Genomic DNA, 24,910 nt, shown 5'->3' on the forward strand with positions numbered 1-24,910 from the left:
GAAGAGTTACAAAAGGGTCAGAGCCCGCTAGGAGAACACATATTTGCTCCAGAGGGGCCTGCTTAGCAAGGGGCGGAGAATGGGAGCTAGAAATTTCAGCCGAAGCTCATTATACAGAGAGCATCTTAATAAATAATGCACAATGTCCTCCACTTCCCAGAGTTACAGATGCAAACCCTTTGGCAGACAGGAAGATTTACATACCTCCCCTCCAGAAAGGCCGAGGGCATAGATTGAAATCGTAGGGCCGTAAAGGCCTTTCTTAGGGAAGGGGGGGTCAGGAAGCGAAAGTACTGTTCAAGACCAAAAGTTGTTTTGACAAGTGGATACCATAGCGAAAAGGCTGAAAGCGTGGAACCATAAACGTCCCTTCTTTTAGAGTAAAGCAAAATTCTGTCCTTATAAAGGAGCTTCATGCGGGGGGAAACGTGGGAGGGAAGAAGTTCGGTGTTGATCCCATATGTGGATAAAATCACTTTGGAATGCGTAACCCAGGTGTTATAAAAGGGCCTCTGTAGCTGTTCCATGAAACACTTCTTAGGTAGCCGAGAGTCGCTCATACATACGAGCTTCAACCAGTACCTTGCAAGCGCCGCATGCACAAGCGACTCTATCGAATGGAGACCCGTTTCCATCCCTAAAAGGAGGGCGGGGGTACCCCTCGGGAGGGCAAGGATGTCCCTCAAGAAGGTATTCTGCACAATCTCTAGGGCAGAGAAGTTAGCATGTCCCCAGATCTGTGCCCCATAGAGGATACTGGGCTGGATTTGGCTTTCTTCCCCTCCAACCTCCCTGCAGTTGGCTTTCTGTTATTGGTCACTAGTGTAAGGTCCTTGGGCACTGGGTCCAAAATTTGCAGGTCCCCAATGGACTTAAATTAGAAACAAAGACTGCATGTGAAAGGAACAAGACCCCAAAGAACCAAGATTTGGGGGTGGGCAGAGGAGGGCATATTCAACTGGAAAAGGAGTGTTTTAAGTTGTTTTAAATTGTTTTACATTTTTACATTGTTTTTTAAATTGTTTTTAAAATATGTGTTTTAAACTGTATATTTGTTTTAACGTTTTTGGTTGCTGTAAACCGCCCAGAGAGCTTCAGCTATGGGGCGGTATACAAATGCAATAAATAAATAAATAAAGTTCAAAGAACACATTCTCAGTACCAGATAAAAATGGCACATGTTTGACTTTCTCTGGGAAGCATCTGGCTTACCTTTTCCATGCCACACAGCTTGACAGTTTTACAAAAAGATTGATCTACACCAGCCCTCGCCAACCTTGGACTGTGAAGCCTTTGCCAACCAGATGCCCTCAATGCTTTCACCACCAATTTTCACCAGTGCAAATCATCTGGAGGGCACCAAGTTGGCAAAGGCTGCTCTGTGTGCAAACAATCCATTGAGTAAGGATGTGTCAGTTCATTGCTTCACAACTGCTAAGTGGCTTAAACTAGAGCCGCCTTTCCAGTAAAACAGCCTGACTGAGAGGGCGTTGCATCAACACGGCGAGCCTTTTGAGTTGCAAATATGGCCAAATGATTTATTTAATTAGTAGGTTCAAAAGCAAAATCCTCATCTTCCCTGAGGCTGCGGTACCATCTCATTTAGGCTGGCACCTCTTCATCCACCTCAGACACGCCAAAGAGCCATCACCAGTGGAAGTAGCAAGACGGGGTGGGGGTGAGGGAGAGAGACAGCTAAAATTTACCGCTGCATCTTCTATAGATCTCGGTCAGCCTATTTGTTGACCTGCGAGGTAAGAGTGGCCGGCTACAGGGGGGGGGAAGCTGGTCAGGTGGGTTGGCCTGCAGGGACAATGTCAACTGTCTCAAATGATGGAGGGTGTAGGGTGAAGCCCCCTCCCTCAGTTACATGACAGGGACTGAAGACTTCCTGCAACGTTATGATGCCTCTGCTGCATTTTATCCATTTTAATGGTTTGAATCTGCTTGGGTTGTTGAGTCCAACATGCTTTGGGACTTACGTTGCTTTGGAAAGTCTGGTGGTGGGCGTTGTGGTAGCACCACTGTCCTCAGCGTGGTGCTCTCCAGAAGTGCCTGGGCTACAACCTGTTCCATCATCCCTGACCACTGGCCATGCTGGCTTCTGGGCTGATGGCAGATGGAGTCCAGCAACATCTGGGCAGCATCCCATTGGGGAAGGGTGAACCAGCCAATTGCATCTGGGGGGGGGTCAGGAGCATAAAGACTGTCCTCTCTTCTGGGCAGTCCCTCTGTCAGCCATGGGCTTCCAGGTTGCCATACTGACATCCATCAGGTCTTCATACGTTGAGTCTGAAAAGCCAGATTGCTCCACGGGGAGCCAGCGGGGCCATCTGAGATAAGAATGCCACCCTGGCTTGGTGTCCTGTCTTGGCCAAGTCCATCTATGTTCTCAGAATATCATCAACCGCAATGTTTGACTCTATGTTTACAGCAGTGGAGTCACTCAAGTGAACCTGAGGTAGCCAATGTGGTGCCCTCCAGGTCTTGATGGACTACAACTCCCACCATACCTTGCTTTCAGCATGGCCAATAGCCAGGGATGGTTACAATTGGAATTGAGCAGCATCTGGGGGCTACCCCCCACCTGTAATCTAACAGAGTTCCATCTCCCTGTTCAGCTGAGTCCCAGTTTCGAGTCTTCCTGCCTGGTGTTGGCTACACAGAACATATGAAAGGTTCTGTCCATGTGTTGCTCACTCCACTGCTGAATGGAAATACTTCCTGGATGCAGAGGCTCTCTCAGATCTAGTGTTGAGCATCCCCAGATGGAGGTTGGCCATGTTGAGACATTTTTGGATGAACCTGTTTATTGGGACCAGTAGGGGGGATATAGGGGAGCACAGTTCCAGGCCTTCCCCTCCCCCAATGCAGGAGCAGGACAGGTCCTCTTTGCTCTGGAAAGTGAAAAAAGTGATAACAAGGCTTTCAAGTTTTACTGTTGTCAACAACAGGTCAGCATAGAGGAAGCCAGAGAATCCACAAAGGTTGCATTTTTGGATTGTCCTTGGGTGATGTGGCTATGGGGACTGTCCCGATAAGCTGCTGCACTTCAAAATTTACCATTACACCACTAACCAGGACCTATTTCAGTCTGGCTTCTGACCCACTTTTGGAACAGAATGGAAACAGCCCTGGTCACCCTGTAGGAGGGCCTTCGCCAGGAGGAAGGCAGTGGGAGTGTGACCACTAACCACTGACCACTGACCACTGACTCTCCAAGATCACTTAGCAGCTTTCGATCACTTTTCTGTGTACTTTTCTGGTACTTTTGATTAATAGCTTTTTGAGACACTTCTGTCTAGGAGGGTTGTTGAGGCATCAAGGCCTGGTGGTTCGCTTCAAACCTGGCTCCATTGATTCCAGAGAATGAGACACCACAAATATGATCTCTGCTTGTGCTAAGAAGTCACAGGCTTGTTTTTAATCCCCAGTGCTATAAATTAACATCTGCATGAAACTGCCAGGGGAGGTCAGCCAGGGATTTAAAGTGATGTATCATCTCACCTGTATGCTTTGGCTATGGGGCGGTATACAAATGCAGTAAGTAAGTAAGTAAGCAGGTGTCTTTTCATTTAACCCAGGAAGGATTGTGGCTGCTCAGAACAGGTGTCAGTGCGCACTCAGTAATGGGCTGGATGGAGGCCAATAAACAGGCATGACCCAGTCCAGCCCTTGGCTTGCACTTTGTAGGACCATTCCAGCACTCCACCTGGATTGGGCTCCAGAGCAAAAGAGAGGCATAGCAAAGACTTTGCTAGTAACAGTAACAACAGCCATCCTCAGTGGCCTGTGCATCAAACCCATTCCTGCTGGGTGGTTGCCACTTGTTTAAGCCTGCACCCACAAAAGAAGCTGTTTCTTCTCAGCTGGCTTTAACAGGGATGAAGAACTGCAATATATAAATGTGTTCCCACACTCTCCGGAACAGGGACATTCAGAAACCCTGAAATAAGCACAGTATGGTTTTATTTGTTTTACCCACCTACAGAGGGATTTCTCTCTCTCTCTCTCTCTCTCTCTCTCTCTCTCTCTCTCTCTCTGTTTTACTCCTTCATAAATTGGGTGGATTCACTAGAAAGAATCTTGACAAGCAGCTATAAGAGCATGGGTTGTTGCAGGGTTGACTCATCCCTTCGGCTTCCTGGTTCCTGACGAGGAGTGCGGAGTGCGAGAGAGCCATCGTGAAGCCATGCAAGCCCTGCTGGGGATCCTCGGACTGGGACTTGTGGGCACTTTCCACCTTGCAGATGGGATCCCTGTGCAGCCACGCTTTGACTACCAGAGGGTAAGGTGTTTCCAGAGGCTTTTAGCAAAGATGGGAGGCTGGAGACCTGTGCAGCGCTGTGCATGAGGCAAACCCTGACAACTCCTCTCCGTGACTTGAGGCTTGTGTGCTTAACAGAAATGCTGGAGTGAGAAGTGACGCCCAGAGACAAACTTCTGGGGCTCAAAGAAATGGCCAGCATCACGAGCCCCAGACATTCTTTTCTGGGTTGGATCAAAATCTGAGCTGAAAAAGAATTATGGACTAACCTCCTTCTACTCACCCGGCCAGATGCCCCCCCCCGCAAATGACAGATTTGTGCAACTGGGAGAGCCTCGTAAGAAGTGGCTTTCCCCCATCGCTGCCAGCATTTTTCAGGATTGCAGCTGCTTTACCTCTGCCGTACATGTAGGGTTCAAAGGGAAGAGGCAAAGGTGTGGGGGTTGGGGGACGGAGTGGGGAGCCAGATGGGGCAGGGGGGCTTTGGAGAGCGTGGAGTGGATGTTAGCTTGGCTCATTTCCAAACTTCCTCAAATTTGCTGTTTTCCTTTATTTTTTGAGGGAAAGGGAAAAGTAGCTCTTCCAACTCTAATCTGAAACCTCATAGCTGCATGAGAAGGAGATCCTCAAGCATGGCAGGCTTCTCTATCATGAGGTAGGCATGGAAAGTTCTGTCCGCTGAACCCGGGACCTTCTGCTTGCAAAGCAAATGCTCTGCTCATAATGAAAATAATAACAAGAAGACTTCTGAGTCAGGGTGATCCGCTTTCTGCAACATGAAAAGCTGGTTGCCGCCACCTGGATGAGCCATGCAATTCATTTCTCTTCTTTTGCATAATTTATTCTGCATTTTTAACTGCATTGCATTGCTTACAGTCATGGGGAGAGGCTCCTCCAGGGCTGTGCAGAGCCTCTCATTGCTAGAAATCTGTCTCAAGGGCCAATTGGCACATTACACACAAACATGTCTTGAATCCGTGCCAGTTGCGCTTTCCAGTGGAAAAGCTGCTGGGAGATCAGCGTGACCCTGAGCTGGAAACTAGGAAGGGAGCCTTGCTGGCAGGAGCCTCCCCTCCCATGCTCCCATGAGGCTTTTCAACCAGTGAAGGAATTTATTTCTTGTGACAAGCTGGCAAGTTCTTTCCTGCCCTTTCCAACAGGGAAAGCCTGTCCTAGAATACATGGGGTTCTCGTGCTTCTTAGATGTAGGGTGACTGGAGGGTTGTTTGGGGGTATGCCGCTTCATCTGATGGCACCTGCTCACAGGATGAAGACAAAATGAGTTCATGAGAACGGGATGGGGTCAAGACGAAAGCACAGTGAATTAATTATTAGAATCATAGAATAGTAGGGTTGGAAGGGGCCTACAAGGCCATCGAGTCCAACCCCCTGCTCAATGCAGGAATCCAAGTTAAAGCATCCCCGACAAGTTGCTGCCCAGCTGCCTCTTGAAGGCCTCCAGTGTTGGAGAGCCCACCACTTCCCTAGGTCATTGGTTCCATTGTGGTACAGCTCCAACAGTCAGGATGTTTTTCCTGATGTCCAGTCGAAATCTGGCTTCCTGCAACTTGAGCCCATTATTCCGTGTCCTGCACTCTGGGATGATCAAGAAGAGATCCCGGCCCTCCGGGATGAAAGGACCTGTCAATTTTTTCCAATTAAGTTCTGTACATATCTGTAGCATTTTCAGTAAAGTTCTGTACATTGGGGAGTTTTTAAAAAATTCTTTTAAATCCTATGCAATGTCCTCTTTAAGCACAACCCTGCCTCATTTCCCTCTGCTGTGGCCTGCAGGCCTGCATTAAGAGCCTTGCCAGAGCGTTGTATATAATTCTGTTTTGTGACCAGTGCCTGCACAGGGCCTTAATTCAATAGTCAAAGGGTGAACAGAGAATGCCAAAACGAAGCAGAGGCTGTTTCTCAAAGGTAAGCTATGGCCAGTGCATTAAATGTCTGAGGCATGTGAGAATGAACCCAAAGTCCAGCTGAATCCCCTTCATGCATGGTTTGAAGGCACATGGCAATTAAGGAGTTCTATTTGCATTTCTTTGATGTGATCATTGGGATCCCTTCTTTCCTTTCAGATGGAAGGGATGTGGCACCACATTGCGATGGTAAACAAAGGAGCTGAGCCGGATGTGGTTGCAGGAGTCATCCGAATTCATCCTATGCCAAAAGGGGATCTCTCTGTGGAAAGGAATATTGTTGTGTAGGTACCCGGCAGGACTTAATTGTGGACTGTTTTAATTATGGACAGGAATTTATCTTTGCCCGTCACCAATAGGATGGCACTCGGTCAAGCCCCCAAACCCTCTTTGGGCCGACACAGAAGGAGATGAGTGTGTGGCATTGGCCCTTGCAACTGACAGCCAGGATGGAGCTTCTGGGTTGGCCTGGTTATAAGTCCAGGGAGCCTGGCCTCTGGCTTCTCACCTCCGCAACCTCTGGCAACTCACGTTTGTAATAAATGCCAATCAGATCTGTATTTCACATGAGAAGCCAGAAAAATTAAGTAAAGCATTAAGTTCATGTACCCCCCCTGTGTGTGTGTGTGTGTGTGTGTGTGAGAGAGAGAGAGAGAGAGAGAGTTTTAATATGAACTCCCCCCCCCAAAAAAAGGTATAATATGCATTTTATTCAATATTCTGAAAAAAATGCAGGCTGGGATTGTGGGAAGAGGAATCTGGCTGCACAGTGTAGAAAAGCGGGCTGTTTGGTGTGGAAGTTCATTATTTTTTGTGACTTGATTTTAAGGTTTTTTTTCACGCTGTATTTTAAACTGTTGTAGCCCCCCCCTTGGGACCTCAGGCTGAAGGGCAGGTATAATAATAATAATAATAATAATAATAATAATAATAATAATAATAATAATAATAAATTTCCATCCTTTATAGGAGACTTGCATGTAGGGCTGTCAACTTCCGTTTTAGACATGCCGATCCACCTGGTAAATTCACCGTTTTCAGTAAGTACCAGCCACTCTGGTCTCTCTTTGCAGAGAAGCATCTTTATGTTCTGCAATCAGAGTGGATGCTCAAAAGTCCATGTTTTCTATTTGCATCCTGTGTTTGGGGCTACAGCGCGGGGGGGAGACATCTGACAACTTCGCTCTGGGTGGGCATTCTTGTGACAGGGAGAGGTGTGAGAGCGCACAGGGCACTGAAGAAGTTGGGCTGTTCTAAATGTGCTGTGTGGTGCTGTTATGCTTTTCAGAAGCCTCTCTTGTCTTACTGCTTCCGTAAGGGCTTGAGTGTTACCCAAAGTAGCTCTGTGCCTTTTGGAAGGGGGAGGGATCTGTCTTAGTGGCAGAGCACCTGATTGGCATGCAGAAGGTCCTGGGTACAGTTCCTGGCATATCCAGGCAGGGTTGGGAAAGACCCTTGTCTAGAACTCAGGACAGCCACTGCCAGTCAGTGTAGACACTACTGAGCGAGATGGACCAATGGCCTGATTTGGGATAACTCAGCTTTCAATGTTCCTATGAATGGAAAAGGTCATAAAACTGGCTGCCCTTTTTCTTTCAAACACTGTAAAGCACCTCCCCTTCCCAGTGTGCTTTATGCTGTTCATAATACCTATTAATGTTGCAACATCAGATTGATCAATTTGTTATATTCTTTCAGAATGCAGCAGATATGTTTTCAAAGTGAGTTGTTTTTAAATCCATGCACATGAAAAATGCAGCCGACCACTTCCACTTAAGATAAGAAAGAGGCCAAGGGAAGGTAGCGTGGGGGCATTAAACCTCCGGGTTTTATTGCATTGGAAGATAATATACTGGAAGTTGGGGAGGGTTTGTTTATATCTCCTGGGCATCATAGGAAGCAGCTTGTGGTGATGCCATCTCCTTTAGCTCACCTCCTCTGGTTGCAGATGCAAAAGGAGACCAAAGCAATATCCATGTGGTTGACACAAATTATGACGGCTACCTTGTTCTCCACACTGAGATTGGCCAGGACACCGGGCTGCATCTTTTTGGTATGTGATTTGGCAATGGGGGTGGTGGGTCCAGGCAGGGGCACCACCTAATTTGTGGGTTGTTTGCCTGAGGTTCGCCCTTTGGTCCTTGGCTTCTCAAGTCCATCTGCCCTTGGAAGGCAGTCCTGGGAACGAGGAATGCCAAGGAAAGGGGAAAGAACCAGGCTAGATGCACCATTGTTTGAAGCCATGTTTCAGGTCCTTCCAGGCAACCTGGATTTTGTTTGCTGCTGCTGATGGCTATTTAATGAACATTCATTCCAGTTTATTTCGGGGGAACTTAGATGCATCAAAGCCACTGTTGTCTTGCACTTTCCGGCGCATTTTCCTTATGGCAAAAAGTCTAATCTTTTGGGAAAATGGGTTTGTTGCATAAGACCTCCCAACCAACTATAACTGTGCAACCTGAATTTGCCTGGATGTGACTGAATCCCACCTGAAAATAACAACAGTCCCTTGCTGTGGTGCAGGATTCATGGGGCTGGCAGGGAGGCTACTGATTCATCACCAAAAAAGGAAACACCGCTCTGAAAAAAGAGAGCAGAGGCTTGCATGTGCTAATTTACAGGTCTAGAAGCAAATTTGGCAAGGATTATAATTTCCACAGAAATGCAATGCATCTCGCCATAGTGGGAAACAAAACCGTAGCCAGAGGACCCTGTGCCTGCCTGCGCCATCCGCTGCCCACTGTGGACAGGCAACTCCAAGGTCCTCCCTCCTTTGGGCTCCTTATCTTTAAGCCACTCGTGGATTGGACTGCCCCTTCTAATATAGGATGCTGTCAAATAGATGACTGTCCTCTGTAAAGCAGGACACATGGCCACCCTGGCAGGGGCTGAGCCCAAATGCCAAACCCCATTTCACCATCCCATCTGTGGAGAGCAGAAGCAAGGAGGCGCAGTCTGACTGACTGGCGTGTGTGTGTGTGTCTGTAGCACCACCCAGCGCTGAGTCTCCTTTTGCAACCACTCCTTTTTCTACCCCAAATGAGGAGAAACACCCTAGGTAGCATCCAGCTAAGTGGTTAGAGCAGGGACGTAGGCCCTCCTGTCTTCATCCAGCTTTTTCCTTGTGCCTAAAGCTAGGGGGCTAGAAGTGTTGGACAACATCAAGGAAAAATTCAAGGGTCACGTAAAATCTCTGGGATTCTCTGAGAGTGACATCCAGTACCCAGGCAAAGATGGTAAGACCAGCTGGTACTTTAACTTCATTGATACTGGGCCTTTTTTTTTTAAGGGTGCGGTGGGGGAAGGGGGGAGAAAATAAAAATAATGCTCTATACGGTTCTCTGATGTCGTGTTGAAGTGTGTGTGTGTGTGTGTGCATGCGTGCTCTGTGGAGACTGGTAGCGCTGATGTCAGCGGGGCAGTGAGTCCACTCCGTGTTTTAGTCTGAACTTTCAAGGAGCACCTTGGACAGAAGCCCCCAATCTCCACTGTGTGTGTGTGTGTGTGTGTGTGTGTCAGGAAAGGATTATTTCCCCCAAAATAGCTGCCAGGGCATGGTGCTATTGGGGGAAAAACTCTCCCCCTGTTCTGATCAGGGTCTACAGGCCCAGATCCCTGGAGAACAAGATGTACAGGGCTGAATGTCAAGTGTTTGGTAGCTGACCGCTAGTAGGTTAGAGGTATAGAGGGGGTGAGAGGTAGGGCCTCTTCAGTTGTGGGGCCTATATTTTGGCACAGCTTCCCAAGAGAGTCCCCCTCTGCCCCCCTCTTTTGCCTGCTTTCAAGACTTTCATTGCTGGGGAAGGGGTTCAAGTGACTGAATGCATCTCCAAACATGTAGAAAGTGAGCATGTCAGGGACAAGGGGAGTTAGCTTCTCCTTCTCACTGAGATGCTTCTTTTCTGTGTGCAGGGAATTCTTTAGTCTGGAGGTGCATTCAGCCAAGTGCAGCTCCCGCCTGCTATCCAGTGGCTCAGCCTCAAGAAAAAAGATTTTAATCTTCTCGTCTGTGGGGTTGTGAGGACCACATCTCCTGTTCTATAGTCTCTCTCTCAGCTGGGGTAGTGAAATAACAATCCAAAAATCATGGAATCCCAGTAAAGGGCCCTAGTAACTGGGCTGTGAGTTTGACACCAACACTTTTTAAAAGTTTTGAAGCCATTTAGGACCAATGCTCTCACAACGTCTTGTGGCAGGGAGTTCCAAAAATTTAATTACAGATCACCTGAAGGCAGTGGCAGTGGCTGGTCCCCACTGAAACTGGTAGTGCGAAAGGCAGAAAGGCCAACAGTAGCAGAGCCGGAAGCAACCAACTCGCAGAGCCAACTATGTCTAGTTTTGCCCCCGCTCCTCCTCCCTGTTGAGTTCTGCAAGGGGTGCTACTGAGACTGAGGAGGAGGAGACGGAAGGAGACAGCCAAGGTCACCCCCCAGACTGGTTGTACGAAACTTTTTGATGCTTGCCACTGCAAGTAAGAGGGCCGGCAGGTGGGGGCTGGTGGAGGGCAGACAGAGGTTGTTGGAACAGTGCACCCCTTGCCCTAATGATGCCGATCTTCATGGGCATGCCCTTCTACCTACCCCACAGAATCCATGGGTTGTATTCAGCTAGCTAGCTGCCATTTGTTCTTTCTCATTATTATTCTATTATTTCGCTTGAAATTGTGTTTGCCGTTGTTTGACTTGTTGTCAGCTCTTTCATGTGCAGTGCGTTTTTGTTTCCCTTTTTGTACGTCGCTTTGAGTCCTATTTTTGGAAAAAAGCAACTAACAAATGCTATTTATAAATAAATAAATAAATAATTTTTTTCTCAGAGGAGACCCAGTGGGCTGTATTCAACTAAGCCCTACTCTGAGTAGACCCATTCACATTTATTATTGTTATTATTTTTGTTGATGTTCTTGTTAGGATTAGATTGCCCCCCCCATCCTTCACCCCCAAGTCCCGGAGCTGGTCACAACAATTTTAAACACATAATTGAAAACAGTTAAAAAAAACAACCTAGACAACATCACGGAAAATAGAGTGCGTCCTGAACATACACAGCTCAGGTGTCGAAGGCCAGGGTAAAGAGGTGCATCTTCAGCATTCGCCAAAAGTTGTGCAATGGAGTCACCAGACGCAAACTAAATTAGTCATGCCAATTAATTTCAATCCCTGAGTAGGACTGGGATTAAATAGCACCATTAATATTAGTAACCATGATTAAAGTAGGTCCATTAATTTCAGTGGGTCTGCTCTGAGTAAACGTTACTTGACTACAACCCCATACATCTGAAACACCCCCATAGTGCAGGCATCCTAATCTTTTCCCTTTAACGGCCCCCTCTTTCTTTTTGACCCATAGAGCAATGCTCAATGACGGATAAGTCTTGAAAAAGAAATGTATTCCTGCCTGACTCTGCTCTGCCAGCGGAAATGGACACTATGGATTCATTGCTCATCTTGGCATATTGGGACTTCACGGCAAAGAATTAATTACCGCCGAGCAACCAGAACAGCTCCCCACCACCACTGTTTGCAAACCTCAGAGTTAGATGTTTAACTAGCAAATAAACGCATTCTCCCCTGTGGCAGATGTTTCCACCAATTGTTTTTGGGACATTCCTGCAAGGGACATTTGTTTTTCTAAATTCCCTTTTCACGGTCATCTCCCACCATAGGATCACAGGTTCTCATAATGACCAGCTTAGGATCACAGGAATCTGCCTCATACCGAGTCATACCACCATCTAGCTTAGTATTGTCTACACTGACTGGCAGCAGCTCTCTAGGATTTCAGGCAGGAATCTCTGCCGGACCTCTTTGGAGATACCATTTGGGATTGCATCCTGGGACCTTATGCATGCAAGGCAGATGGTCTGCCACCAAGCTACGGCCCTTCCATTCTAAGGTCAAGCCTCTTCCTGGTTTTGGTGCTTCAGAGAGCTTGGGGTGGTGGTGGAGGAAACGTATGAATGGAATTGCTGGATGATTTTTTCCTCTGTACAGAAAATGTATCTGCATGTAGAAAAGTAGCATGTCAGGGATGAAAGATCTGGTGTAGCCTTGAAGCTGACCTGTTCAATTTCTTTGAGTATGCTTTAGAGGATGAAGGGATATTCAATTATGCAATTCTCACACCACCACCCCATCACCCATTTGAAAATGAAAAAGGGGATAGACTTTATGACTGGCTAGATTCTACAGAGTATCTAACACAGCTTATGAGTTTTTGGGATTTGTTTGCTTAAAACATTGGCCTGCCTTTACAAAAAAAACTCCAAACCCGATCACCATAGAAAGGCGGATGAAAGCATGTTGGTTTCTGTCCACTTTTTTTGCAGCAGCTGCAAGCATCTTTTAGACTTTCTTCAAGATTATACCCCTATCCTGCCCTCCCCATCTCTATAACAGGACTACGAAAGGAAAGGTATTCTAAACCTTTCTTACTTTGGGCTGGTTCACACGGAGCTTTAATGTGAGATGGGTGCCACCTGCACCTCCGTTTAATTTGCACAGTTTACATGACATTGCAGAGAAAGGGAATGTGTGTTGCTGCTTTTCCCTTTAAATCCAAATCAAAGCAATCTGCTGAAAATGCGCTAAGTGAAGGAAAAACCATCTTTGATTCGCTGAGCTTCTCCCATGTAGGCTCTTTCCTCCAATGTTTGTTGCTGAGGGGTGGATTGTCACTTCAGATACTCCCCTTTCTCCACCCACTAAACTCTCCACCAGTTTCATTTTGCTTCCGGAGGCTTAACAAGGCACTTCCGACTGCTCTGTCCTCCTGCATTTGCTATAGCCTTTCTTCCCCCTCCCCTTTCCCCCGTTAAGTTCCTTCCCTCCCCTCGCTCCTTGAAACCATGGAGAAGACACACACACATACAGAGCTCCTTTTTTTAAAAAAAGGGTTTCACTGATCAGATCACTTTCCTGTCAATTGCAGCCCCGCCCTCTCAGCCTTCTGCAGAGAGAGCCCTGCAATTGACAAGAAACAATGAAACTGACAAAAAAGACCTCTATTAGCAAGATTAATATTCCGAAGGGACTAAGCATGTAAAACAGGGGGTAGGGGCACGAAACAGCAATATGAATCCTTCCCAGAGGAACACCGACTAGTGTGAATAGAAAACAGTGGATGTGAAGCTGTAAGTGTGAACCTTGCAGATCTCTCTTGATGACAACAGCTGAATCTTTAATTTGAAGTTTAGCTCCCGTGTGAATGAGTCCTTTGACTGACTTTATAATCTTTGGCTGTGCTGTAGACCATGAGAATGAATAAATAACAATAAAAAGTATGGTGCATTCTCATGCCTTGCAAAAAGTACAGAGATGCCTACAGCATCTTAAAGACAGGCACCTTTCATCAGATGCAGCAGATGATTGAAGCGGCAAAGAGAGTTATTTATTTATTTATTAAAGGTATCTCTCAATTTCCTCTCAGAGGAACTCGGGGTGGTGAACGCACAAGTGATAAAACAATTAAAACATATTTTAGGGATCTAGGAGAAACACTACGATAGTGTGTTGCAGATCTGACTTGTACCGATATTACAAAGGCTGAAACACTTCTCATATGTACAGTGCCTGTAAGCATATGAATTTGCTAGAGTGACTTCCCTGTACATCAGATGTGGGGGACCTTTGGCCTTCCCGATGTAGCTGAACTACAACTCCCATCAGTCCCAGCAAGCATGCTTAATGACCAGGAATGATGGGAGTTGTAGTTCAGCAACATCTGGGGAAGCCAAAGCTGCAATACATTTTTCATCAATATTGTCACCCCTGCCCCCTCCAATCACTATTTGATTACGAAAAGAAAGATACTCAGACTGTTACTTGGACTTTTTCCAAACCTTTGGATGTTCAGACCCTTTGAAGCCTACAACAAAACAAACGTAAAAATAATTCATTGTCAGTTTTCAAACCTTAGAAAAACAACAGAGTCTTAAATATTGGGGATTTTATTGTGGCATATTTGTGGATGTGAGTTCACTTGATTGGATTTATTTTATTTTATTTATTTAATTTCATTTATAAACCGCCCTTAGCCAATGGCTCCCTGGGCGGTGTACAACATACAATAATAACAATAATCAACAAAAATCGCAAGATATAAAATACAGATACATAATAGGACTACCTAATGTTAAGGTAATTAAAACATTAAAATACATACAAATGAATTAAAATGCCTGGGAGAATAGGAAGGTTTTGGCCTGGCGCCAAAAGGATAACAGCGTAGGCGACAGGCGTACCTCCTCGGGGAGACTATTCCATAATTCGGGGGCCACCACCAAAAAGGCCCTAGATCTTGTCATTACCCTCCGAGCTTCTCGATGAGTCGGTACTCGGAGGAGGGCCTTAGATGTCGAACAAAGTGCATGGGTAGGTTCATAGCGGGAGAGGCGTTCCATCAGGTATTGCGGACCCACACCATGTAAGGCTTTATAGGTCAATACCAGCACCTTGAATCTGGCCCGGAAACAAATCGGCAACCAGTGCAAACGGGCCAGAACAGGTGTAATATGTGAGGACCGATTGGTCCTCGTCAACAGTCTGGCTGCTGCGTTTTGCACTAGTTGGAGTTTCCGAACCGTCTTCAAGGGCAGCCCCACGTAGAGTGCATTACAGTAATCCAATCTAGAGGTCACTAGAGCATGAACAACTGAGGCGAGGTCGTCACCGCAGAGATAGGGCGTAGTTGGGCTACCAATCGAAGATGGTAGAACGCATTCCGAGCCACCGAGGCTACCTGAGCCTCAAGTGACAAGGATCGAAAAGAACCCCCAAACTACGAACCTGTTTCTTCAGGGGGAGTGTAACCCCATCCAGAACAGGATGAACATCCTCCATCTGTGCAGAAAAGGCATTCACCAACAGCGTCGCATGAAGTGTTATCATTATCAACTGGCAGCCAGGAATACACACATACGCATCCACACAGACGTAGAGAAAAATGTTGTAGAGAAAAAAATAAACAGCAGGATCGAATGGTGATGAAATGCTAGGCCCAGATGTGTCACTCAGAGCTGAAATGTATGCAAAATCAGCCTCGTGACCATTCACAAGAGCAGCATCTGCTGAGAGAATGCATCATTCTGGCATTGCCATATGAATTGACACCTGGAGTGAGAGAGGAAACAGTTGTCCTTAGTGCCATCCATTCTGATTCTGCTATTTCACACTTGAAGGCTACTGCTGAAATTCCCCTGACCACTTCTAAGCCTACAACTGGTATACAGTGGGGAGGAGATCCTGGCTGGGAGTCCAGAGTCTGTGAATTCAAATCCCCACTCGTGTCTCCTGGGTGTCAAGGGCCAGCTAAAGATCACCCCACAGGGAGTGGCTTGTTGGAATGTATGAGGTTCAACTCCAACTTGGTGGGTTGAGGCTGCATGGGGTTAATAAGGGTAGCTAAAGAGCTAGACCTCTTGCTGGTTGAGGCTATACCTATCCCTTTGATCCTCTGCCGTCTCTCCCCTTCCTGCTAGGCTGATAAGCAAAGGAATGTTGATCCCAGTTCCTTCCCGCCTTTCTCAGTGTTCTTTTTCTCTCGAGAGGGGAGCAGACATCTTCTCTTTGTCTCTCCTCTCAACCAGGATGAGGGCGACTACTGGGACCAGTGCTCGCTTCTCCAACATAGCTAGTTAAGCTAGATATAGAACTCTTTCCTATCAAGCATGTACGTCCAGAATAAAGTAGTTGTTTCTTATTTTAAAGCTTAAAGTCTCTGTCTGACTAATTTGCAGGGAAGGTAGAATCTTAGCAAAGATTCACACACACACTAAGCTCACTCAATACTCTCCGTTCCGCAGCACTACGCAACTTTGCTACGCATCTCAATAGAGAGCAATTCCGTCATGGCTCAGGAGTTACGTGCCCTGCCACCTGTGCAGCCATGGGCAAGCTGCAGAGTCCCAAGGAGCCCAGTTGCCCCCCAGCTGGCAGTTGCAGACAAGGAAGGGGCTGGCTTGTGCAGCTGTGGCAAGCTGAGCAGGCCCTGGCCAGCTGGGGAGGACTAGCCTCAGAGGGAGGCAATGGTCAACCCCCTCTGAATACCGTTTACCATGAACACCCTATTCAGTGGGTCTCCATAAGTCGGGATCGACTTGAAGGCAGTCCATTTCCTTTTTTTTTACTTCTATGCATCTTGCATTTCTTGTCTGATTTTTGTGGATGACATCTGCTGTCTATTGGTCTTTATGCCGAAACTGCTACTAGGTTGGCATCCCATAGACAAGAGAGCAAGAACTGAATCTCTTAGATGTAAAAATGCTAAATGCAGAATTGGAAGGGGAAGGGGGGGGAAAGAACCAAACAGGTGCAATGGAGATGCACTTGACCCACCCAGCAGCCTGTTTCACTTTCAGGCAATTTGAGAGGAACAAAGCTCTCTCAAGGCATCCCTGTTGTCATTCAGAATGGCCAGCATTTTAATTGCTGTTTTCATTGACTGAGACCCACCCCATCAATGTAATCCATAACCACATTATAAGGGCCACCCTGGATCAGCCAAACTCCTATCTACTCCAGTATCCTATCTTAGACCATGGGCAAGATGCTGCTGGGGTGACCTTGGGAGACCCACAAGCAGACCAGGAGCACAGCAGCCCTGTGCCACATGTGGTCCTCAGCAACTGGCATTCAGAGGGATGCAGCGCCATGGGCATCATTCAGTTCTGGGAGGATGTAAACAGCTTAATGAGTAAAAACTGATTGTGTAAGCCGTGGGATATAGCAATTTTGCAAGAGATACAAAATTAAAATCATTATTATTAAATTAAAGCTTGATACTAACCAGCTGCATGCATTTCAAAGGATAAGGTACATAATTATTTATTTAGTTTGAGAGATCATGGAAACACCCGGTTTGCAAATTACAAGCAGGAACATACTTTGCTAGTTACTTATTTTGTTGTGTATGTTATTTTAAAGGCACACTGAAGAGCTCTGGCTTGCTTTTTTGTTAAAGCAAAGCAGTGGAAGATTTTTCTTTTAAAAAGTTAAAAGCTTCGTTTAGCTCTTCAGAACTCCACAGGCCACATTTTGTGGAGACTTCTGAACGGAAAGTCCGGTATGAAGCTGCAAAGCTTTTAAACATGTACAAGCAAAAATAAATACCACTTGGCCAATTTTAATTATTTTAAAAAGCAAGAGACAAACCATAATGGATTATGGAGAAAAGTGAATCTCTTTCACTTTACCCCCCAAAATTCCTGGACACATTTGTCTGAAATTTAGCAGGTTTTATCCACTCTGGATAGGCTCCTATGCCTGTAAAGTTCATCCACTTGGGCCAAAAGGGGAAAATGTTGTTGCCATTTTTAGATTTCTCCATTATAGTGAATGGGAACATCGAATGTTGTGTTCAGCTCAGAATGCACATTACAGATCAGAGTGGAGAGTGACTCAGAATTTTCTTTTTTTAATGCACTGCTTGGAATACAAGGCAAATGCGGGGGTCTTTGCACACCCCTAATAGATACAGCAGAGAGAGAAACAGCCATGACTCCAGAGTCTTCAGCAATGAGGACTCAAATGCTGCAGGGTCTTGATCTAAGGAGCCCGGCCGTGTTCAGGGCTCTGAACCAGCTGCTAGAAATCAGGAGACCAATGATCCTGAGGCTGACAGTCAGGAGCCCACAGAACACAACGGCCTGTAAAGCTAGAGCCGGGGCCCTCCTGGGCACCTTCCTCTGAGGAAGCAAATTCCTCCCGCAGGACCTCGTCGGTCCAGTGGTACAAGGAGGGCACGTGGTGGGAGGCCATGGACTGGAGGAGGGTGCCGCCCCATTTTCAGGGCAGAGAGTTGGCCCTTTATGAAGCTAAGTTCTGAGTTAGGGAGTCTGGAGCAGAGGCTGAAAAAAGGCTCAGTCTGCTCTAGGGATGGGTGAGAACTTCAATTCACTTCGCATTTCAAGCAATTCACCATTTCCAAAACAATATGAGAACCGAAGCACAGCCATCCTTCGAAATTTGCATTTATTAGAATTTTGGGATGCAATTCGCCAACTAAACAATATTTACAAAAGTGCATACATTAGGGGAAAGTGTGCATAAAAATGAACACATGAGTGAAAACAACATGCAAAAGGGCATGAAATGATGAGAAATGGCTTGCAAAAATGTGTCCCTTTGCCAAAACTGCTACAAAAATGTGTTTATTTGGAGAAATTTGTATTAAGATGGTGGAGAATTTCCTTGAGGATTTTTTAAAAAACAATTTGCAGATTCCTGTAGAAATGTAGAGAACTGAATTTAACCCTGGAAAATTGACAAACGGAGAGAACCGAAACAGGCAGACCTTTCCATCTCTAGTCTGCTGTCAAGATTTCTTGGAGCAAGCTGCTCTCTCTGGGCTATCCGTGATCCTGCAACTCGTGACCTGCCTTGCTCTGTGGGATCTGGAATCAGACCAGACCAGGACAACACCAAAAAACACACCCCAAAGTTAAAACACAGATTTAAAGCCAAGAGAACCAGGCTACAGAAGTTGGTTAACAGGCCTGTGTGGACAGAAGGGCCTTCCCCTGGTGCTGAGAAGAGCACAAAGACAGCGCCCTCAGGTGAACCTCCCTGGAAGGCTGTTTTGTCACGGGTGCCATGAAGCCATGCCCTGCCTTGTCAGAGCCAAAACAAGAGAGAGACAGCAAACGAGCCTTTTCATCAACTAAGTATGCCAGGCATGTTGAAAGTAAAATGAAGTGCGAAGCAGGCAGCCAGCCCCAAAGTCAGTTTGCCTACCACCTGCCACAAAAATAAATAAATAAAACAAAACAAGATTGTAAAGGGAGTGGAAGGGTGAAAGATTTTCACCCTGCTGCACTGGGGACATTCACTTCTGAACAGAACTGTCTTCATGGTAGGCCTGATTAGGCCTCTCCACACACAGATGTTGCACACCGAATTTCAGACAGCTCGAGCATTCTGCTAGCATGCAGGACGTAGAATGGCGGGAATGCTATTTGACCCGTCCACCTTCGGTGCACAAGCATTCCTGCGGCCTGTGTGCCAGACTTTGCTGATGGATGACTGCTGACTGGACCATAACCCTGCACCCTTAAAGCAGCCGTCTCCAACCTAGTGTCCTCCAGAAGGTTTGGACTACAACTCCCTACACAGCTGTGCTAGAGTAGTCAATATGGCTGTGCTGGCTGGGGCTGATGGGAGTTGTAGTCCAAAACTTCTGGAGGGCACTGGGCTGGGGAAAGCTGCCTTAAAGGAAGCCCCAGGCATCCCCAATCAACCCTCGGCTTCTAGATGAAAGCAGTCCTTGCCGGATGCAGATGAGAAAAGGCCACTCATTTTTTTCGGTAGCGTATCTCTACTCTCCACCTCCAGCAAGGGAGAGATTGATGCATGGCATGCTTGTTCTCCAAAGAAAGCCCTCGGTAGATTTACCTTTCCTCCTGCCCACAGAAGGACCTCCATGTCCTTGGAGTAAATCAGAAACAGCCACCGGGGGATAAAGCCCATTGGGCATTGCCACCCACACTTTGGCAAGAGATAATCTGCAATCTGAAGAACAGGTTGTGGTGTGCTCAGTATATCCGAGTTTCCAGGAGTTGCTCCCTCCTGCAATCTCACTGCAAAAAAAGTAAACCAATTCCCTCTCAAAATAATCCTGTTATCCCTTTGTGTGGAGTTCCTTCCTTCTTTCACATAGAAGAATCTTGACGACCGGCTACAAAGCTACGGGCTTTTGCAGGACTGAGTCATCCCTTTGGGTTCCTGGTTCCTGACAAGAGCGAGAGAGAGCCGTCACCCAACCATGGAAGCTTTGCTGGTCATCCTTGGACTGGGCCTTGTCGGCACCTCTGACATTCCACTGCGGTTCCCTCCAGGATCATACTCGATCCCTGAAAAGGTAAGAGATTTTCCAGGGAGGGTTTTTTGGGGGAAAACAGGGAAGATGACCTCCAGGGCAGTCATGAAAGACACACTGCAACTCCCTTCCGTGACTCAAGTACTGCATCCAGTTAAGAGCTACAAAGCAAGGCAGCTCCCAAGACCACCAATGTCAGTGTTATTTAGACAGCACTTTTTTTATGCAAGCCTGTCAAAATGTAATTATATACCTATATCAGCTGAGGAGGGGCTCATGTGCCAGTGTGTTTGTGTACACGTGTGTCTACTGTGTGTTTTTGCATGTGGCCCCTGGAGGGTTGCACGTGGCCCCTGGAGGGTTGGCCAAAGATGTCTGACTGCAGCCCTTGGGCCAAAAAAGACAAGGTTTTTCTTTAACTAAGTTCTGCTCAGAGTAGACCCATTAAAATCAATGTATGTAAGTTAGCCACACCCATTAATTTAAAATGGGTCTACTCTAAGTAGGACTAATTTTGGGTGCAGCCTTTAGCCACTCCTGATATTAGCAATGCAATGAATAATTCCTAAAATAATAATACATAAATATCAAGATTTTTTTTTAAAAAAATGGTTCACTAAACAATTCATCAAAATATAGTGACACTTCAGATCAAGAAAGCCAACTGCATGATAAATCAATTCAGAGTTACTAGCCCGGGATAATGTTTCAATCGGAAGAAGAAAAACTGAAATCAACCCAGGAGGAGGATACATTTAAAAATGCGTAAAAATAAGCAGAAACTTCTGGTTCTGTTGTTACTTAGCATACTTATTGCTGCTGTTATGTGTCCCCCACCCCCCGGACTGTTTAGTTTGTTAATTTGTATTTCTAATAGCCAGACCATTGATCCTTTTTAGATATGAGCAGCTCTGTTCTGGAGAGAGAAAGTAGGGTGTCTGCTTTTCAAAAAAAATAAATAAAAACAAGATAACTTCCCGTATGCAGGAGCCCAATGACGTATTGCCCACAAACATCTGCATTTGTAAATTATTTAATTACATTTGTCATGTCCTGCCTTTCTCCCAAAGCAGCCGCCATGAGTCTCCCCAGCCAGACCCAGAGATGGTGGCCTTATCTGCCTTTCCTAAAACACGTGGGGTTGTCGTGCTTCTTAGATGTAGGGTGACTGGAGGGTTGTTTGGGGGTACATTGCCTCGTCTGATGGCACCTGCTCACAGGATGAAGACAGCATGAGTTCATGAGAACGGGGGTGGGGTGGGATAAATGAAAGGCAACATCATAGTGTGGCAAAGTGGTTAGAGTGTTGGACTATGACCTGGCAGACCAGGGTTCAAATCCTCACTTGGCCATGAAGCTTACTGGGTGACCTTGGGCCAGTGACTGCCTCACAGCCTAGCCTACCTCACAGGGTTGTTGTGGGGATTAAATGGAGAGGGGGAGAATGATGTATGTTACCTTGAACTCCTTGGAGAAAAGGCGGGATATAAATGCAATATAAAATAAAATAAAATAAGCACAACCCTGCCTCATTTCCCTCGGCCTGTCAGAAACTCTGCTGTAGCCTGCAGGCTTGTGATAAGAGCCCTGCCAGGGAGCTGTATATAACCTTGTTACGTTACCAACACCTGTACAGAGCCTAAATTCAGTAGTCAAAGGATGAACAGAGAATGCAAAAATGAATAGGTTGTCAACTCTTGTCAATGTGCTAAATGTGCAATAGAGATGCAAGAATTTTATTTATTTTATTTATTTAATTAAGCTTATATACCGCCCGACTAGCAACAGCTCTCTGGGCGGTGAACATTAAAAATACAATAAAAATAACACAATACAGTATATCACAATACAAAACTGTACACAAAACTGTACAGTCTAAAATCAAAATATAATAATTTAGAATTAACAGGAATTAAAATGCCTCAGAGAAGAGAAAGGTTTTAACCTGGCGCCGAAAAGATGATAGTGTCGGCGCCAGGCGCACCTCCTTGGGCAGACCATTCCATAGTTCGGGGGCCACCACTGAGAAGGCCCTAGATCTTGTCACCACTCTCCGGGCTTCCCTATGAGTCGGAACCCGGAGGAGGGCCTTCGTAGGAGACCGTAGTGTACGGGCCGGTTCATATCGGGAGAGGCGTTCCGACAGATATCGTGGTCCCACGCCGTATAAGGCTTTATAGGTAAGTACCAACACTTTGAATCTGGCCCGGAAGCATATTGGAAGCCAGTGCAAATGGGCTAGCACAGGTGTTATATGCTCAGACCGCTTAGTTCTTGTTAGCAGTCTGGCCGCCGCATTTTGCACTAGCTGTAGCTTCCGAATCGTCTTCAAAGGTAGCCCTACGTAAAGCGCATTGCAGTAGTCCAGACGCGAGGTTACCATAGCATGTACCACTGATGTGAGGTCCTCCTTACTCAGATAGGGACGTAGCTGGGCTACCAACCGAAGTTGGTAGAACGCATTCCAGGCCACCGAGGCTACATGAGCCTCAAGTGTGAGGGAAGAGTCTAAGATGACTCCCAGACTACGCACCTGTTCCTTTAGGGGGAGTGTAACCCCATCCAGGACAGGGTATATATCCACCATCCGATCAGAGAAACCATCCACCAACAGCATCTCAGTCTTGTCAGGATTGAGTCTCAGTTTGTTAGTTCTCATCCAGTCCATTGTTGCAGCCAGGTAACGGTTCAGCACGTCGACTGCCTCACCTGAAGAAGATGTAAAGGAGAAGTAGAGCTGCGTGTCATCAGCATAAGAATGAACCCAAAGGCACCATAGCCAGCAAGCAGGGCAATGAACAAGATCGCTTTGTGTCTCATGGAGGGAATTTATTTAGTTGCATTTATTTAGTTGCATTTCTAAACCGCCCTATAGCTAGCAGCTCCCAGGGCGGTGTACAACATGATAAAACCACAATATTTAAAATACAGCAAGTGTGTATTGCGCAGACAATATAAACATTATATAAACAAAGTGAAAGAAAACTAAAAAAAATAAGATTAAAAGCTTAAATACTTTAAAATGCCTGGGTGAAGAGGTGGGTTTTTACCTGGCGCCGAAAAGATGACAGAGAAGGCGCCAGGCGTATCTCATCTGGGAGGGCATTCCATCTGGGAGGGCTGGAGACATCTGCATTTTGTCTGGGCCTGAAGGGAACCTCACCATCCAAAGGAGTGCCCAACTATAAGTGCCTCCCAGTTGAACCTCGTGAGTCACCGCTAGCTTGGTGTTCAGTCAAGCCCCCAATCTTCTGCAGGCAGAACTAGGTGGGGAGGGGTGTGTGACGTCAGCCCCTGCTACTGCAGCCAGTTTGGAGGCCTCTGTGTTGGCTAGGCATGGTTCCAGCAGCAGAGGCTGGTCCATGCAGGCAAAGGGGGCCCAGCCCTACCAACCTCAGCCTGGCCTCAGCCAGCCCCCACTTGCCTGTCTGTCTGCTTTCCTACAACCTGCCCAGAGGGGGTTCTGGGTGTCAGCTTTCTTGTCATAGTTTAACTGTGCACTATGTGAAATACTTCCTATTTTTTTCCTAACCTGAATCTTCCAAGTTTGCAGTCTGAGGATGCCCCTAGATCCTGCTTTGTCACTGGGGACCTGGGACCTTCTTCATGCAAAGCAGTGTCCTACCACTGAGCTGTGGCCTTACCCCGAATGTGGGGTCACATTCAGAAACCACAGTTAGTTCAAAATTCAGCTGTTTTGGACTCCTCAGTGGGGACGTATCTGGCCAGAACTGGAAGAGCTTCTTTGGCTTCTGGTCCGTTTCTGAGCATAAATCAAAGCACTGGTGATCATCTTTAAAGACCTATCTAAGGTGGGCTGCCACCAGTTATGGGACCTAATGTGCTCCCTTTGGCACTGTTGGAGGGCCATTTTAATAAGATTCCAGCTAGTGAACGGATATGCCTCTGCGGAGCTGGTGTAGTGGAGTCTGTAGAACATGTTCTTCTATCTTGAGAGTTATATAAAGAATACAGAAGGAGGTTAATTTCCCCTACGATAACTGCTTTGCCTAAAGGCAATCCCACTAATCTGGTGTCGATCTGTCCAAGTGATGTGTCATCTTATGTCACCGCTAATGTTGCAAAGTTTCTTCTCATTTCAATGCAAATTAGGAAAAAATGTTCTCAACCTGCTCTTTAAAGAATTGTCTATGGGCTTTTGGAACTATGGTAGCTTTGTATCCTAAATATTTAAATCCTCCATGCTGTATGTTTGCTTTTTTATGTCTCTCTTTTAATATGTGGTCTGCAACCATAATAAAATGATTCATTCATTCATTCAGTTATGGGACCCTCTTGATGCAACTCCCTGCGCTGGTGTGCAGGGAGGGGGTTGGTGCCTGGTGCCAAGATTGCTCTGCTTTGGACTCCAGACAAAGAGCACTGGCTCCTAGGATAGTTAAGGAGCTTTAATGTGATGTAACTTAGTATATATGATCTTCCTTTCTGTACTTTCCCTTGCCTTTGGAAAGTGCCCTGAAACAAAGGAAGATACAAACTGAATTCAGAGAGAGGAGGCCGGCTGCTCAGTATGGGAATGCCCTTATGAGGCCCAAGGAAGGGCAATTGGTCTCAAAAGCTCCTTTATCTTTCTCTCGTTTATAGAGGATCAATGCATATGGGCGTCAATTTCCAGTTAAAACCTACTGGCAATAATGCTGAATTCACCCTTTTGAGTAAGTACCAAGCACTCTGGTTTCCATGGGAGAGTTTAGAAACATTATGTCCTACCACTGGAGCAAATGAGCGATTATTTTTCCAAATGTCCAAGGGGACGTTTGGCTTCTGTTCTGTGAACAGCAGCCCCCCTTCCGCCCCCACTAATTGTGACACAGCAAACCACTCTGAAATTGAGACTCTGAAACTGAGAGGACTTATTAAAAGAAATCATTTGGGATGGGCCTTGCGA

General features: G+C 46.4%; 2 protein-coding genes across 2 annotated transcripts in view; both read left to right on the forward strand.

Annotated features, from left to right (window-relative positions):
* LOC133373811 (lipocalin-like) overlaps positions 1-24,910 on the forward strand; it is a 390,232-nt gene that overhangs the window by 309,861 nt on the left and 55,461 nt on the right. The gene's annotated exons all lie outside the window — the stretch shown is intronic.
* Positions 4,113-11,764, forward strand: LOC133373928 (epididymal secretory protein 4-like). The gene is made up of 6 exons (XM_061604352.1): positions 4,113-4,288; positions 6,352-6,476; positions 7,162-7,232; positions 8,141-8,245; positions 9,327-9,428; positions 11,539-11,764. The coding sequence occupies exons 1-6, from the start codon at positions 4,193-4,195 to the stop codon at positions 11,565-11,567; spliced, it is 528 nt and encodes a 175-aa protein (XP_061460336.1). The 5' UTR covers positions 4,113-4,192; the 3' UTR covers positions 11,568-11,764.

Source organism: Rhineura floridana, chromosome 20, assembly GCF_030035675.1.
Source record: "Rhineura floridana isolate rRhiFlo1 chromosome 20, rRhiFlo1.hap2, whole genome shotgun sequence".
In the NCBI taxonomy this organism is placed as follows: Eukaryota; Metazoa; Chordata; class Lepidosauria; order Squamata; family Rhineuridae; genus Rhineura; species Rhineura floridana.